Raw genomic sequence first — 15,340 nt, forward strand, 5'->3', positions numbered from 1 at the left:
AAATAAAATCATAGACAGTAATATTATTTCCCACAAACCAAATCTAGATGTTGTCATAATATATTTAATTTTAAAAAAATAATAATAACACACATTTTATCTCTCACATTTTTCCCAACTTTTCTTTTCTATATTTTTTTCCTTTTACTATTTTTACATTTACAGACGCATAGACACATAATGTGTGAGCTCTATCTAATTTTTTACACACAAAAGAAAAAGTAAAAGAGATCTTTTTTGGAATGAAAATAATACCTTTTTATAAAATGTAATTAAAATGGTTGAGAAAAAAAACGAAGTAATTAAATGGCCATTTTCTTTGTGTCTTTTCTATTCTTCTTCTAGTTTTTGGTTTTATATAAGCGAATAATAGCCTTCTCTACCGATCGCCATTGCAAGGAAAGAGACCAAACTACCAACCGACAGCAAAGCGGCAAAAACCCAGATAAACGCACTGCCAAAACAGCATAAAACCCAACCCCCACAACCGGCCGGCCGACTTCAGCCGCACCGCCGACCTCAGCCTAACCTCCGCCCTCAGCTAAGCCCACAAAACCCACAAAGCTCCACAACCGAAAGACTCAATCTTTATTCGCATTTGGATTTTTGGACGATGGCTCTGAACAAGTGAGGAGTTTCAGATACCCAGATGCAGAAGAAGAGGTGGGCAGCATTGTCCGCACTGAGGAAGGTGCTAACGTGCGCGATATGCTCAATAGCGCTAGTGGCTCTCTTCTCTGTCCATGTACTGGTCTTCCCTTCCTCAAAGGTCCATGACTTCTCTGACCCCTTCAAGCTGCCCACGGTAAATCATTCAATTTTGTTATCTTTTTCTTTCGAATTCTTCTGCTTTTTGTATTTTTTTGAAGATTTTTTTCACACCCTTTTCCCGATCAGCGGGATTTGGGTTTTGATCGTCGCTAAAAGTACTGTTGTGGTCGCTAATTATACAAAGAGGGTATGTTTGTGTATGTATTTATGGATCTTTGACTCGTTATCTGAGTTGCGTTTTGTTTTTAGTTTAGTTTTAGTATTTATATTGGATTAGGTGTGGATGTTTATTGACTGGGATTTGACTGACTCCCCATATGGGAAGTTTCTACCAAAACTGAAGTTCTTTCTAAACAGGACAACAGAATTGAGTCTTTGTTGCATTTCCGTTTTGTTTTTGAGAAATATTTCGTTGGTTGATCTGAATTTGTGTGTTGTGTGCTTTTTCTTTTTGTTTACTGATTGTGTAGCAACATGATATTAAATACCAGAAGCTGAAAGCCGAGCAGAGCTGGACACTGGAGATCGCTCCGCCCCATCTGTTGAAAGCGCCTCTGCCTTCTAGTTCTCGCAAGGTTTTGTCTTTTGATCATTACTTTTATCGTTGATGATTTCCTTTTGTACTCCATTTAATTGATGATATATGGGAAGAATTTTGAAAGTTTCAAATTCAAGTGTAATTAGGATTTGAGGAAATATAATTCTGAGAAACGAGGATATAATGTGTTGATGCTGATTTTTGTTTGGAGGGAGAAAGAAAAAGAGAGGTTATATACCCTTTGGTTAGCACTTGGAAGTTTGGTCGAGTCTTATAGATTTAGATACACTTATTGATGTGAAAAAGTTATGCACCTTTCATGTTTTCACTTCTTTAGAATTGACAGTTGGAAGGTTCAAGTGGGATTTTGGAAACTGACAAGCTATGGAAACGTCCATCAAATCGTGATTTTGTGCCATGCGTAGAGCCAAATCCCAATTATACATGTAAGCTTCTGATTCAGTTCTTTTGAGTAGCTATGACATATCGTTTGGTGTTGCTAATTTCCAATTTACTGTTGTTTATTCAGCTCCTACAGAGTCACGGGGTTACCTGCTAGTTCATACAAATGGTGGGCTCAACCAGATGCGTGCTGGGGTCTGTATACTCTTCCCTAAATTACTCACTCTATGAAATTTATGTTGATTAATCACAAAACTGAATATTTGTGTTGAATTTTGATCCATTCCAAATTTTGATTGTGGAATAAAAAGTTATTTATATTGTTAGTCCGTTGATAGATTGTAAAAGAAGGGAAAATTGGAAACTTAAGTTCCATTTAGAGTGGCATATGTGACAGATAAGTGCTGCACTCGTTCTGTCACCATGTCGAAAACCGGCACGATTTAAGTGGCAGGAAATTTTGTAAATGCACAATTTTTACCATCATGGTTGTATCAAAGACAAGACAGTATGCTACTGTTCTATCTATCTACTTAGCTGATTGGTGTGTTTCACAAATCACGATGAAAGAAACATATATATATATATATTATCTACTATATGATAAATATCATCATCTGACTGTTGCACAGAGCTGATATGTGTCGTTCTTGAATTTCAGATATGTGACATGGTAGCAGTAGCCCGTATCATAAATGCTACTCTTGTAATTCCGGAACTTGATAAACGGTCATTTTGGAATGACTCTAGGTAACACTACATTTTTATTTAATTTCTGAGTTATTCTTTCTTTTATTCTTAGCTTTGATGTCACTGATGCAAGAATTTGTTTCATATCTTTGGTATGCAGCAACTTCTCAGATGTTTTCGATGAAGATCATTTTATCAATGCTTTAGCTAATGATGTCAAAATTATAAAAAATCTTCCTAAGGAACTAGATACTGGTATAAGAGCGGTTAAGCATTTTAGAAGCTGGTCTGGTATGGATTATTACCAAGATGAGATAGCTGGCCTCTGGGAAGAATACGAGGTGTGGTTTCTGGAACCTTGTGGTTTATGTGATCTATTGTGTTGTTTTTCCTTTGAATTAATCATCTTGATATACACATGGTTTTTTCCAAGGTTATTCGAGCTGCCAAATCTGATTCTCGCTTGGCAAATAACAACCTACCTCTAGATATACAGAAGCTTCGCTGTCGTGCTTGTTATGAAGCTCTACGTTTTGCACCTCAAATTGAAGCAATGGGAAAAGTAAATTGTCAGATCTAAATGCTCGTTTGATTTCTAGATTGCCTATGTAACGTTTTAGTCCTATTCCATGACTACTTAACAAATATTTTGTTTCATTAATGTTGTAGTTGTTAGTTGATCGAATGAGGTCGTTTGGTCCTTATATTGCTCTGCATTTACGATTTGAGGAGGACATGCTTGCCTTTAGTGGATGCACACAAGATTTATCTCCAGATGAAGCTGAGGAACTAAGGATAATTCGGTATAACATGCTTATATGCAAGATTTCAATCAATTTATGGATAGTCATTTAGCTCTTGTGATGCCTGACTTTTTTAGCTGGAACTTGTAGAGAAAATACCCCATACTGGAAAGAGAAGGAAATTGATTCCACAGAACAGAGATCCAAAGGTTATTGCCCTTTAACACCAAAGGAGATTGGAATTTTTCTCACCTCTCTTGGGTACCCCTTGAACACACCTATATATCTTGCTGCTGGGAAGATATATGGCGGCGAGTCTCATATGGCTGCTCTGCGGTCCCGTTATCCAATACTGCTGAGCAAGGTATGATTGATGCTTTATGCTTTCTCTATTTAACTGAGCTCCAAGTGGAATATGTCAATATGATAAGACTTTTGGAATGTCCGTGGTTGGGCTTCAGTGAACATGGAGCATGTGATATTCATATTAAAGAGTGTAGATGGAAAATTATCAGGACTACTGAAAGGTTTACACGATTACCAAATATATTGGCCACATCATTAGTTCTATTTTAAACTGACTGGAGCAATTCTCCTTGGGGCTCAAGTTACTCACAATTATAATTTCCAATTGATGTGTATTTCACTGTGATCTGACCATAAATATTTTTATTCAAAAAATCCGGGTACAAATTACTACAAAGAAAGGATTTACTGAAAGAAACTCTTATGGGTTGAAGTATAGCTGAGTTTATGAATCTCAATCTTTTTCTCTATGTGTTATGCTTGTCATTCATCTATTACTAAGAGGTATTTAATGTACTATGTTGCTGGTGATGGGTACTGAGCTAACAGATGAAGAGACTGCATGGTATTTTTCTTCTGCTACTATATTTTAATGGGTATAGTAATATTTTATTTTAAGGGAGAGAAGGCGAGATGCCCTTACATCAAATACACCAGAGGTTTTATTTGGATAACTCGTGAAAAATCAAATCATCCATTGTAAGAGGATGGTTTCGGGTTGCTTAAAAAAAATCTGCTCTGATTACGTAATTCATTAACGTGGGGATTTTACTGGTCTTCATTTTCAGGAAACATTGGCATCTGCCGAGGAGCTTGAACCTTTTACCAATCATGCATCTCAAATGGCTGCGCTTGACTACATTGTTTCAGTTGAAAGTGATGTATTTATACCTTCATACTCTGGAAACATGGCAAGAGCAGTCGAAGGTCATCGTCGATTTCTTGGACACAGGAAAACAATATCTCCTGACAGGCAAGGCGATTTATTTTCTGAATTTTATGCAGATTTGACCACTTGTGATACAGTTTTATGATCATAAACAAAACTGCAAATTGAATCTGTTTCTGTGCTGTTCAGAAAATCCCTTGTTCGCCTGATTGACAAACTTGAGCAGGGAACTCTGAAAGAGGGCAAAAACCTATCAAATAGAGTTATTGAAATGCACAGGAAACGGTATGATATTTCTCCCCCAAAAACTTTGAAGTTCCATGAGAATGCCAAACCAAATTAACCAATACCATTTCTGGTCATTGTGTACACAAATATTAATTTCTTGTTTTCTCAATCTATTGAATGGCCAGTAAGCCGGTTATTTCATAATTGACCATCTTCGAATCTGGATCAACAGGCAAGGCTCCGCGCGGAAGAGAAAGGGTCCTATTTCAGGAACTAAGGGCACGGAAAGGTTTCGTTCAGAAGAACCCTTTTATGTGAACCCCTTACCAGATTGCTTGTGTAAGAAGGAATTTCCGATGCAAGCAACTCTCTAATCGTCTCTGATAGTGAAATTGTTACTCTTGAGAAAAGATTCCTGTGCTGGAAGGCTGGTGAGACGATCATTCTTTGCAATTTATTGTAAGTTTACAAACTGGTGTTGCACTTGTACGCAAAGGGACGCGGAGCGTGTGTATATCCTGAGTTTAGGTAGCTGGTGGGTACGGGGGCAGTAGAACATAGTGTTGATGGAGAGCAAACTGCCAGAGTAGGGTATGCAGGTGAGGGAACGAGATGCCGGGGACGTGGCCTTCCATTTATGACCAAGGCAATATTTGTTATGAGCTTTGCGAAGTTGGCCTGATTTCTACATTTCTAGAAATGGAGAAAAATGATTCATTGGGGGATACGAAAATAGTTAAATTGTTTGTTTCCAAAAGTTAGAGGCACTCTTCCATGTACTCATAGTCATAATCGATGCAATATAAGTTATGGATTTTGTTTGTTCTCTCTGTTACGTTTACATTTCCTCTTTTTAGCTTAGTGGAAGCCCATCACAAGATGCACCGACATACAATTGGGATGCCGAGGGGGCAGAATAGCGGTATCTCAAGTTTCTTACATCTTAATATTATGTTTGAAACATGTGATGACTATTTTGTTTTTAAGTTTATTAGAAATGTTAAAGAAATAAGAGAACGTTAAAGCATTGGTCCTTGGACTTTCGATCCTTAAACTAAATATTATATGTGAATATTGATCTCTGAACTTATCACAATGTAAACTGTGAAGTGATGGTTCTTTTGGGTAACGCCATTAGAACTTCTGTCGCATAAGGGATGAGAGTTCTAACTGTGTTATTTGAATTGATCATTGCTAACATTGTCAAATGAATACTCATTTTTTAATTCAATGTCAAATCAAAATTCATGGACCACTGTTCTAATTCAGACATAAATATGAAAGGGTGAAAATAAAATCTTTAAAGCGATTGAAAATAAAAGGTTAACGTCAAAAACTCGGAAACAAAATAGAAAGTTAAACGTTTAATACCTCATATATACCAAGCAAAGCGGCAAAAACCCAGAAGGCACACGCGAAGCGGCATAAATCCAATCACAAACGCCCGAGTTCAGGCCAACCGATTCAGCTCAGCGCCAAAACCCGCGAACCCACCAAAACCAACAACCCAAAGCCGCAATCTTTACTCGCATTCCCGTCATCTGGATTTGCAGGTGGGGCCTCTGGATGAGTGAGCTTCAGATACTCAGATGCAGAGGAGGAGCTGGAGAACATTGGCGACAGTGAGGAAGGTGCTAACGTGCGCCGTATGCTCAATTGCGCTAGTGGCTCTCTTCTCTTTCTCCAAAGACCCCAACTTCTCCGACCCCGTCAAGCTCCCCACGGTGATCCCCTAATCCGACCCATCTCTCTTTCCTCACTCGTTTGTTCTTTTCAGAAAATGCAAATGTAAAATCATTCTATTTTTCGATTATTTTCTTGGAGCTTTTGTATTTTTTACAATTTGGTTTTAGCCTTTTCGATGATAGTAATGTTGAGTTTGTTAATTATGAAAAATGCTGTAGATTTTTTTTTTTTTTTTTTTTTTTTTTCCTGTTTGGTGCTATGTATGCACCTATGAGTATTTGATTACTGTTGGGTTTGTTCTTTTTCAAGTTTGTTTGCTTCCGAAAAAGTATAAAATGACCAATTACGTATATGATTGATGATTTCTTTATGCACTCCATTTGAATGTTGATATTGTGACAACCAAGGAAAACTAAAGAAGAAGAATTTGAATGCATCAACTTCATGGTTGGCGTTATTATGATTCAACGGAATAAGATGCTACGAAACACATTATCTTTGGAGGAAAATGAGAAAAGAAACACAATAGGTCTGAATCTTGTTGATACATTTGTTGATGCGACAAAGTTATGCATCTTTCATGTTTTCACTCCTTTAGACTTGACAGTTGGATGATACCAGTCAGATATTGGATGACAAGCTATGGAAGATTCCACTGAGTCCCGATTTTGTGCAATGTATAGAGCCAAGTCCCAACTATACACGTAAGTTGCTGGTAGTGTTTTATTGTGTGGTGATAACATAATGACATACCATTGGTGTTCCTAATTTCCATTGTACTGTTGTTTATTCAGCTCCTGCAGAGTCACAGGGCTACTTTCAAGTGCGCACAAATGGTGGTCTCAATCAGATGCGTGCAGGGGTATGTAAACACTCTTTCTCAAATGTCTTGTGTTGAATTTTGATCCTGTCCAAATTTTGATTTTGAAATGTGTTTAGCAAAAGTTCATTTATGTTAAGCCCTTGAGGTTAGCCCAAGCGGTGAGACCGTGAGAGAAGGTGGGTTAATGGGTAGGATTATGGATAGATCCAGGGTTTGATTCCCTCCAATGTAATTAAAAAGAGATTTTATATATATATATATATATATATATATATATTATTTTATCATTGATTGGTTGTGGAAGAATAGTCTGATTCTAATCCCTCACATATTACTATTGTGAAACAATAATCTGTCACATATGGGATCTCAAGTTGTATTTGTTCCCGCATAAAGTTTTGGGATAGGCCTTTATCCTTCTTTCTTTCCATTACTAAATACGGCATTTAAGCTTTGAGAGTTCTCTTCCGTTAATTTTATCTAGTTGCATTTGCACATATTAATTGGTTACTACAATTTATATAGTTACTAAAGTAAATGGTGTTCATGGGTGCACAATTTTGACTAGGCTGTGCCTGCCTAGACGTTGTGGGGTTTGGTCTGTACCTATGTAATATTAAAAAACCTGCACAATTTAAGTGATCAAAACTGTAGAACTGCAGAATTTTTGGTAGGCTACATGACATCACGCTACAAATCTATTTAGTACCCGTTTGGCCCTGATTATATGATGGCTGATTAGTTTGTTTCACAATGGTAGACAGAAAAGCCATAGAATATTTTGCTTGGCTCTATGTACATGATAATTTTATGAATATCATCATCTGAGTTTTGAATGGAGCTGAAATGTGTCATCCATGAATTCCACATATGTGACATGCTAGCTGTAGCCCGTATCATAAATGCCACTCTTGTAATTCCAGAACTTGATCAACGGTCATTTTGGAAAGACTCTAGGTAACACTGTCACTTGTTTTACACTATGAGAATTCTGTTTTATTCTTAGCTATTACATCATTGATGCAAGAATTCTTTCATGTGTATGTTGCGCAGCAACTTCTCAAATGTATTTGATGAAGATCATTTTATCAATGCTCTAGCTAATGACGTTAAAATTGTAAGAAAGCTTCCTAAGGAACTTGCTTCTGGTCCCAGAGCACTTAAGCTTTTCAGAAGCTGGGGCGGTATGGATTATTACCAAGACGAGATAGCTAGTCTCTGGGAATTATACAAGGTGTGCTATCTGGAACACTCTGGTTTATGCAATGTATTTTATATATTCTTTTTTGAACTAATAAAATCATATTGTTAAACAATTCATCCTTTTTCAAAGGTTATTCGAGCTTCCAAAGCTGATGCTCGCTTAGTAAACAACAACCTACCTGTAGATATACAGAAACTTCGCTGTCGTGCTTGTTGTGAAGCTCTGCGTTTTACACCTGAAATTGAAGCCATGGGAAAAGTAAATACTTAGATCTAAATGCTTGTTTGATTTCTGGAATGCCTATTGTAACTTATTCGTCCTATTCCATCTATTAAAAAAACAATTATTTGTTTCGTTAATGTTGAAGTTGTTAGTTGATCGGATGAGGTCATTTGGTCCCTATATTGCCCTTCATTTACGATTTGAGGACATGCTTGCCTTTAGTGGATGCACGCAGGATTTAACTCCATCTGAAGCTTATGAACTAAGGATCATTCGTTACGAAATACTTATATTGCAATAAATTATGTCACGTTGGTTAATCCTTGAGCATTTGTGATGCCTGTTTTATTTGGAACATGTAGGGAGAACACAAAAACCTGGAGAAATAAGGAAATTAATCCCATAGAACAGAGATCCAGAGGGTATTGCCCATTAACTCTCTGGGAGACTGGAATTTTTCTCAGTGCTCTTGGATACCCACCAAACACACCTATCTACATTGCTGCTGGAAAGATATATGGCGATTCTCGTATGACTGATCTACTATCCCGTTTTCCAATACTGAAGAGCAAGGTATAATTGGTGTTTATAATTGATCTTTTCCATTTTGTTAAATAACTGAGCTCATATTTGATCTTTTCCATTTTGTTAAATAACTGAGCTCTGAATGGAATATGATGAAACTTTTGGAATGTCCGTGGTTGGCCTTGAAGTTAACATTGAATAATATGACATTCAAATATACATAGATTATAGATAGAAAAGTATCACGACTGCTGTAGCAAGGGAGCTCTGCACATTATTTGATCCAATATGTTGGCCAGATGCATTGTTACTTTTTGGAACTAATGGGACTGCTACTCTTCTTGGGGGCTCACATCAGTCAAAATTATAATCTCAGACAGAATGTTATCTTGTGCATTTCACTGTCATCTGGCCATATGTTTTGTTTCTTTTAAGTCTGGATACGAAGAAAGATTTCTCTATGACTGTACATCATTAAAACAATCAAGAGCTTACGAGTTGTGACATAGCCAAATTAGGATTTTATTCATGAAGTTTGAGAGGAATTCGAGATTACGATTTATTGGTGTGAACAATGGTGGCAAACCTGCTGATATATGTAGTGCGGATTATCAGAGGTAATTAGTATATATATATATATGTGTGTGTGTGTGTGTGTGTGTGTGTGTGTGTATGTATATATTAATTAAGAGTCATGTGGATTACCATGCACAACTGATAAATTTCTTTTAGAAATGTAGAAAATGGCATCAGACCAGCAAGTCTCTCAGATGATAGTAATGTACTTGTCAATCACCAATAGATGGGGATGGAAATTTTAGCTGAAAGTCATTTATAAGTTTCGACGTTATCCTTTCAAAATTCAAACCTATCTTTTGTTCGTCAAAGGCAGGAACCACGTTTCTGAAAGAAAGAAATTGTGGTGTGTGGTGGTCTTGCTGAGTTTGTATACAATCTTAATTGATCATTCCTGTGTGTTGTGCTGGTTATTCATCTATAACTAAGAAGCATTTGAGATTTTTATTTTATTTATTTATTTATTTATTTTTTACTGTGATGGGTCTGTATGATTGGCTAACAGATGAAGAAAGCGGGTGGGTGTAGGACTAGAATAGGTCAAGGGCCCATTTCCTCCAATGTAACTAAGAAAGAGGTCGCAAGGAAGTCCAAATCAACATCTATCTTTCTATTCAATTTATCTTAAAGAGGTGGTTTGGGGGTACTTGAAAATATTTTGTTTCAAATATATCTGGGGGTGGACGGGGATGTCTGAAATCTAAACACATGGATTGTAATGCTCGTTTAACCATTACTGGGGTTCACTTTCAGGAAGCATTGGCATCAATTGAGGAGCTTGAACCTTTTACCAATCATGCATCTCAAATGGCTGCGCTTGACTACATTGTTTCAGTTGAAAGTGATGTATTTATACCTACATACCCCGGACACATGGCGGCTACAGTTGAAGGTCACCGTCGCTTTCTTGGACACAGGAAAACAATATCTCCTGATAGGCAAGGCAATTTCTTTTTTGAATTATATGTTTTGAACTACTCCAAACACCATTCTCTGACCATCTATGCTGCAAACTGAATTGGTTTCTATGCTTCTGTGTGTTTATCAGAAAAGCCCTTGTTTCGCTGTTTGACCAACTTGAGCAGGGAGCTCTTGAGGAAGGCAAAACCTTATCAAATAGAGTTGTTCAAATGCACAGGAAACGGTAAGTGATTTCTCACCTAAAGCTTTGAAGTTCTGTGATAATCACTTTCCCAACCAATATCATTTCTGGTTATTGTGAATTAAAACATATTCACAAGTAAATTTTTTCTCAAATTTACTGCATGATGGGTATTTTCTGAACTGTATGTGGTGGTGGTTTACGCAGGCAAGGCTCCCCACGGAAGAGAAGAGGTCCCCTTCCAGGACTTGGGGGGAGGGATAAGTTTCGTTCAGAAGAACCATTTTACGAGAACCCCTTACCAGATTGTTTGTGTCGAAAAGAATTCCCAGTGCAAAGAACTCGCTAATCATCTCATATATTTCAAAATGACAAAATGGGTCTTGTAACGAAAAGGTTCCTGCACCGGCGGGGTGATGACACAATCATTCGTTGCAATTTATTGTAACTTAAGAAGTTTCTGTTTCTGCTGTCCACATAGGGACAGCGAAGCGCATGTATATCCTGAGTTTAGATAGCTGGTGGTGATATGTTATGGTGTTGATGAAGAGCAAATTGCAAGGGGTATGCAGGTCAGGGAATGGATCGCCGCAAAGAGGGCGTTCCATTTACGATCAAGGCCTATTTACGTGTTTTCCAAAGTTTCCAGAATTAGATCATTTGTTTGTTTCCAAAGTAACAAGCACTCTTCGTGTGTTCAGTCATTTGATGCCATAAAAGTGAAAAAGAATTTGGTTATATCTCTGTTATTGTCTGCATTTCTATTTTTTCAGATTAGTGGCAGCCCGTCACATTCCACATCAGCTGTTTTAAAATTTTCAAAAATTTAAGTCTCATGTTCTAAGTCACGTGATGAAAAAGAAAGAGCAAGTGCATACATCCATGAAAGGAAAGTATTTTTGCCAAGCCGATATCATAAATGGTCGAATTACAATGACCTTTTTTCCCCCCTTACAAGAACGTCTCTTCTAGCAAAACTATTCATAGAAATTACCATGTGTACCTTGTACTAGCATAATTCAAAGAAGCTTTTCTATGCGGTATTGCCAATCAAGTCATTATAACCATGTGACGGTGTTACAGGGTCACACAAAGCCTCTCCAGTTTGGAATTGTTTAGTCTTTACTTTAGACTTGGGGTTTTTATCATCGGTACTGATCCCCCAGAATCTGAGTCGGACTTAAAGATAGGATAACACAATACCATAAGCCACACGTAAGACTGTAAACACAATACAGGGCCCCACGTTGATATATCCTCTCCCTCCCCAGTCGCCACTTTCTCCCACACTTGAGCAAGAGTCAAGACAGACGGTGATTCTCAAAGTTTCTCAGTAGGACAGACAGTAATCAGCGCGGCGGCAATGGCGGTGTCCTTCCTTTCAACTGTCCCTTCATTTCTTCCACTTCCTCCTGCCACTCTCAACGCCCCGAAATATCCAATTCTTTCTGTAAGTTTTCTTTTGTCTATGATTTTATGTGTCTTCTGATAAATGAGAATATCAGAATAACTTACGTGCATTGAGAAGCCAAGGTGGCGGAGTTCCAAACCAATTACGCAGTTATATGTACGCAAGTTAAAACACCTTCGTGTTTCGGTTGCATGTAAGTTTCTCCTGATATAGGTAGTGATTTTAGCCTTATGTACTGTCCGAAATGGAATTTCAGGTTAAATTACATTGTAACAAAATTGAAGCTGATGCTGCTAAAGAGAACAGATTTCATAGGAGGGACATTCTCAAATGCGTTGGCGCCACCATTGGCGTGGTAAGAGCTTTCTCCTCATTACTGTTATTATTACTAGCCTCTCGGCCTGCGCAGCTTTTTGAATTCTTTTTCTCAAGTGTGGCAAATGCCTAGGACTAGTAACGAGAGAAACATGACTTTTGTTTTAAGTTTGGTTTGGTTAGATTATCGTTACCCTCGTTTATAATTTTCTTCTTCTTCTTTCAACATTTTAATCAAGTAATCACATTTGGCGGTGTTCTAAAGAGCTAACCACATGCGCATTGTGTTTTATACATCGAGAAGAAAATGTGTCGTGTCAACATTGATGAACTGAAGAGTTAATTTTGCAATATGTACTAGTTTTACTGAAGAAACTTAAATTAGAGTGAATTGATGATGAGTTTCTGCCAGTTGTAATGTCTTTTTAGGAAATGGTAAGAAGCTCAGGAACATTTGTTGAAGTAGCCGAGGCTGCTGATCTGATACAGCGCAGACAGCGTTCTGAATTTCTTTGTAAGTTTTTTTTCGGATGCTTCATTTCAAGGCTAGACTAGATTCATCCACAATCTGCTGATCTTGATTCTTATTCACTTGCAAACAGCAAGTATCAAGGACACCCTCTTTAAAGCTATAAAGGTATATCTTTGTTTACATAATTCATCACATTTTCAACTTCATGAGGCAATAACATTTTCATTCGCCTCTTCGTTTCAGGAAAATCGGGAACTTATCCCATCCTTACTAACTTTGGCACTGAATGATGCCGTCACTTATGATAAGGTCAGGCGAAAAACTTTACCCTGTGAAATACTGTAGATTGCCATCATATTTTCTTGGATTGGTTGAGTAATTACTGAGGGAGGGAAGTAAAATGCTTACAAATTTGTGATCAATATTTTAGGCTTCAAAATCGGGGGGCCCGAATGGATCAATCAGATTCAGGTAAACATTACGCATACGATTTTCTTTAATATGGTTTTTGTTTCTTAAGAAGAGGAAAATGTATAGCCTTAAGCCCTTAGTCCTCCTGTAATCTATATCAGAAAAGAATCAGAAACATATGCTTTTTCAAAAACAACTTAATGAAAGTTTTGGATGTTTGATTTTATGGTCTTTCATTTTACTAGTTTCTCTTCCTACTGGGTGCAATGAACCGCGAGTTCTGATATCATTCAAGTATTAGGAATTAATAGAAAAGGAATAAACGTGAACTTCGCACATTTGTGTTGCAGTTTCAGTTTCTTGCTTTTTATCCTCTCTCTGCAATTTGGTTAGAAGTCCTTGTACAAAAGCTACATTCACTTCCTTCTCCAATTTTTCTTGCATGAAGCTCAGAGATAAGCAGACCTGAAAACAAGGGGCTTGCTGCTGCTTTGAATTTAATAGAAGAAGCAAAGAAGGAAATCGATTCTAATTCGAAGGGTGGACCAATTTCGTATGCTGATCTGATCCAGTTAGCAGGTTGTGCTTCTTAAAATTACAATATTTGAACACATCATAAGAATGGCAATCGGCATTGAGTGACATATAGGGTTGGTTGATAAACTGGTAGTATGTCTATAATTCAGTTTCGCTCGTTCTATGCAGCACAAAGTGCTACTAAGCAAACTTTTCTCGCTGCTGCAATTCGCAAATGCGGAGGGAATGAAGAGAAGGGAAATTTATTATACACCGCATATGGTTCGAATGGTCAGGTATGTTCTCCATTTGTCTTGATCCATACAGATACACCAGGACCATTATGGTTCTTGAAAATGTTGATTTAGACTTTCGTATGGTCGGTGTTGAAGTTCTTTATCTATTCACGTAATTATGAAATGAAGTTATTTCATTAGCGAGGTAGATGGACCGAATGGTTGGAATGAAATCAACATGAAAACGCGGAAGTCTTTCTTTTTCTTTCCATGCTTTGCTTATGACAGATCTGTACATATAATTAGCTGCATTGCTTTTTCGCGTTATAGGAAAATTATCGGTTAAGGAATGTAACTCATACAACCATTGTTGTGCCCACAGTGGGGCTTGTTTGAGAGGAATTTTGGAAGAACAGATACGGAGGAGCCAGATCCAGAGGGAAGAGTTCCCCAGTGGGACAAAGCAAGTGTCCAGGAATCAAAAGACAAGTTCTCTGCCCTTGGCTTCGGCCCCCGCCAGGTTCTACTTCATCACTTCTACAACTGCAGTTGCATTTTAGGATCTTACTTCTTCACCAAGTTAAACACTGCACCGGCAAAAAGAAACAGATTTTCTGCCGAAGAAAATCGCTCCATGATTATTGATTCTAGCACATTATTGTTCGATTTGGCCAGCTAGCAGTTATGTCTGCATTCTTGGGTCCTGATCAAATAGCCACAGAAACCCTATTAGCCGCTGATCCGGAAGTTTTTCCGTGGGTTCAGAAATACCAACGCAGCCGCGAAACAGTATCAGAAACAGATTATGAGGTCTGTGTCTGCCCTTGGTTTGTTAGTTGTTGTTTACCTTGTTAACATGTCAGTTCTAATTGTTGGTTGCAAAATTGAATCTGTTTTCAGGTTGATCTGATAACTACTTTCACAAAACTGAGCACTTTGGGCCAACAAATCAATTATGAAGCCTATACATATCCAGTACAAAAGGTTGATTTCAGCAAACTCAAATTGTAGAGAGAGAGAGAGAGAGAGAGAGAGAGAGAGAGAGGACTATTGATGAAATGTAGTTTTTGGTGAAGAAACAAAAGCTAGAGAGTATTTTTTCATCTTTGTTTTCGTTTTGCTTCTCTACAAAACTTCGTCCTTGTAATGTTGCGTTTTCACAAACTTGTTTTACTGTTTCTTTAGGTGATAATTCACTACGTTCTTCATAACAGGCGATAATTTACAAAGTCCCCCAACCACACTGAGGCTTGTTTGGATCCTAAGAAAATAAC

At 37.6% G+C, this 15,340-nt stretch overlaps 3 protein-coding genes across 7 annotated transcripts; all 3 read left to right on the top strand.

The window, feature by feature from the left end:
• The first annotated feature begins 205 nt into the window (after window positions 1-205).
• On the top strand, window positions 206-5,393 carry LOC137749285 (O-fucosyltransferase 7). 4 transcript variants are annotated; one of them, XM_068489394.2, is made up of 12 exons: window positions 206-805; window positions 1,263-1,346; window positions 1,656-1,755; window positions 1,839-1,906; window positions 2,373-2,461; window positions 2,562-2,742; window positions 2,835-2,963; window positions 3,071-3,204; window positions 3,295-3,508; window positions 4,239-4,423; window positions 4,529-4,624; window positions 4,800-5,393. In XM_068489394.2, exons 1-12 carry the CDS (start codon window positions 650-652, stop codon window positions 4,939-4,941), a joined length of 1,578 nt encoding a protein of 525 aa, XP_068345495.2. In that variant the 5' UTR covers window positions 206-649; the 3' UTR covers window positions 4,942-5,393. The 4 variants fall into 4 exon arrangements, with proteins under 4 accessions (XP_068345495.2, XP_068345489.2, XP_088542314.1 ...); XM_068489388.2 differs by having other exon boundaries at window positions 294-805; window positions 1,242-1,346; XM_088686188.1 differs by having other exon boundaries at window positions 351-805; window positions 1,242-1,346; window positions 4,753-5,393.
• A 429-nt stretch (window positions 5,394-5,822) lies between these two features.
• On the top strand, window positions 5,823-11,449 carry LOC137749303 (O-fucosyltransferase 7). Its single transcript, XM_068489402.2, has 11 exons — window positions 5,823-6,291; window positions 6,861-6,957; window positions 7,048-7,115; window positions 7,945-8,033; window positions 8,130-8,310; window positions 8,410-8,538; window positions 8,648-8,775; window positions 8,862-9,075; window positions 10,357-10,541; window positions 10,652-10,747; window positions 10,913-11,449. The coding sequence occupies exons 1-11, from the start codon at window positions 6,157-6,159 to the stop codon at window positions 11,052-11,054; spliced, it is 1,464 nt and encodes a 487-aa protein (XP_068345503.2). The 5' UTR covers window positions 5,823-6,156; the 3' UTR covers window positions 11,055-11,449.
• A 326-nt stretch (window positions 11,450-11,775) lies between these two features.
• Window positions 11,776-15,287, top strand: TL29 (ascorbate peroxidase 4). 2 transcript variants are annotated; one of them, XM_068489369.2, is made up of 11 exons: window positions 11,776-12,155; window positions 12,373-12,471; window positions 12,861-12,945; window positions 13,034-13,068; window positions 13,147-13,212; window positions 13,334-13,374; window positions 13,763-13,893; window positions 14,020-14,126; window positions 14,449-14,586; window positions 14,742-14,876; window positions 14,967-15,287. In XM_068489369.2, the coding sequence occupies exons 1-11, from the start codon at window positions 12,069-12,071 to the stop codon at window positions 15,075-15,077; spliced, it is 1,035 nt and encodes a 344-aa protein (XP_068345470.2). In that variant the 5' UTR covers window positions 11,776-12,068; the 3' UTR covers window positions 15,078-15,287. The 2 variants fall into 2 exon arrangements, with proteins under 2 accessions (XP_068345470.2, XP_088542318.1); XM_088686192.1 differs by lacking the exon at window positions 11,776-12,155 and having other exon boundaries at window positions 12,385-12,471; window positions 12,844-12,945.
• The last annotated feature ends 53 nt before the right edge of the window (window positions 15,288-15,340 follow it).

This window comes from Pyrus communis, chromosome 15 (genome assembly GCF_041283825.1).
Source record: "Pyrus communis isolate YQ-2024b chromosome 15, ASM4128382v1, whole genome shotgun sequence".
NCBI classification, from domain to species: Eukaryota; Viridiplantae; Streptophyta; class Magnoliopsida; order Rosales; family Rosaceae; genus Pyrus; species Pyrus communis.

Coding starts and splice junctions, on each gene's coding strand:
- TL29 (XM_068489369.2), top strand. CDS start 12,069: ATGGCGGTGTCCTTCCTTTCAACTGTCCCTTCATTTCTTCCACTTCCT. Junction 12,946..13,033: donor ACAGCGTTCTGAATTTCTTT/GTAAGTTTTTTT, acceptor ACTTGCAAACAG/CAAGTATCAAGGACACCCTC. Junction 14,127..14,448: donor CATATGGTTCGAATGGTCAG/GTATGTTCTCCA, acceptor TTGTGCCCACAG/TGGGGCTTGTTTGAGAGGAA.
- LOC137749285 (XM_068489388.2), top strand. CDS start 650: ATGCAGAAGAAGAGGTGGGCAGCATTGTCCGCACTGAGGAAGGTGCTA. Junction 3,509..4,238: donor ATCCAATACTGCTGAGCAAG/GTATGATTGATG, acceptor CTTCATTTTCAG/GAAACATTGGCATCTGCCGA. Junction 4,424..4,528: donor AAAACAATATCTCCTGACAG/GCAAGGCGATTT, acceptor TGTGCTGTTCAG/AAAATCCCTTGTTCGCCTGA.
- LOC137749303 (XM_068489402.2), top strand. CDS start 6,157: ATGCAGAGGAGGAGCTGGAGAACATTGGCGACAGTGAGGAAGGTGCTA. Junction 7,116..7,944: donor TCAATCAGATGCGTGCAGGG/GTATGTAAACAC, acceptor CATGAATTCCAC/ATATGTGACATGCTAGCTGT. Junction 10,748..10,912: donor GTTCAAATGCACAGGAAACG/GTAAGTGATTTC, acceptor TGGTTTACGCAG/GCAAGGCTCCCCACGGAAGA.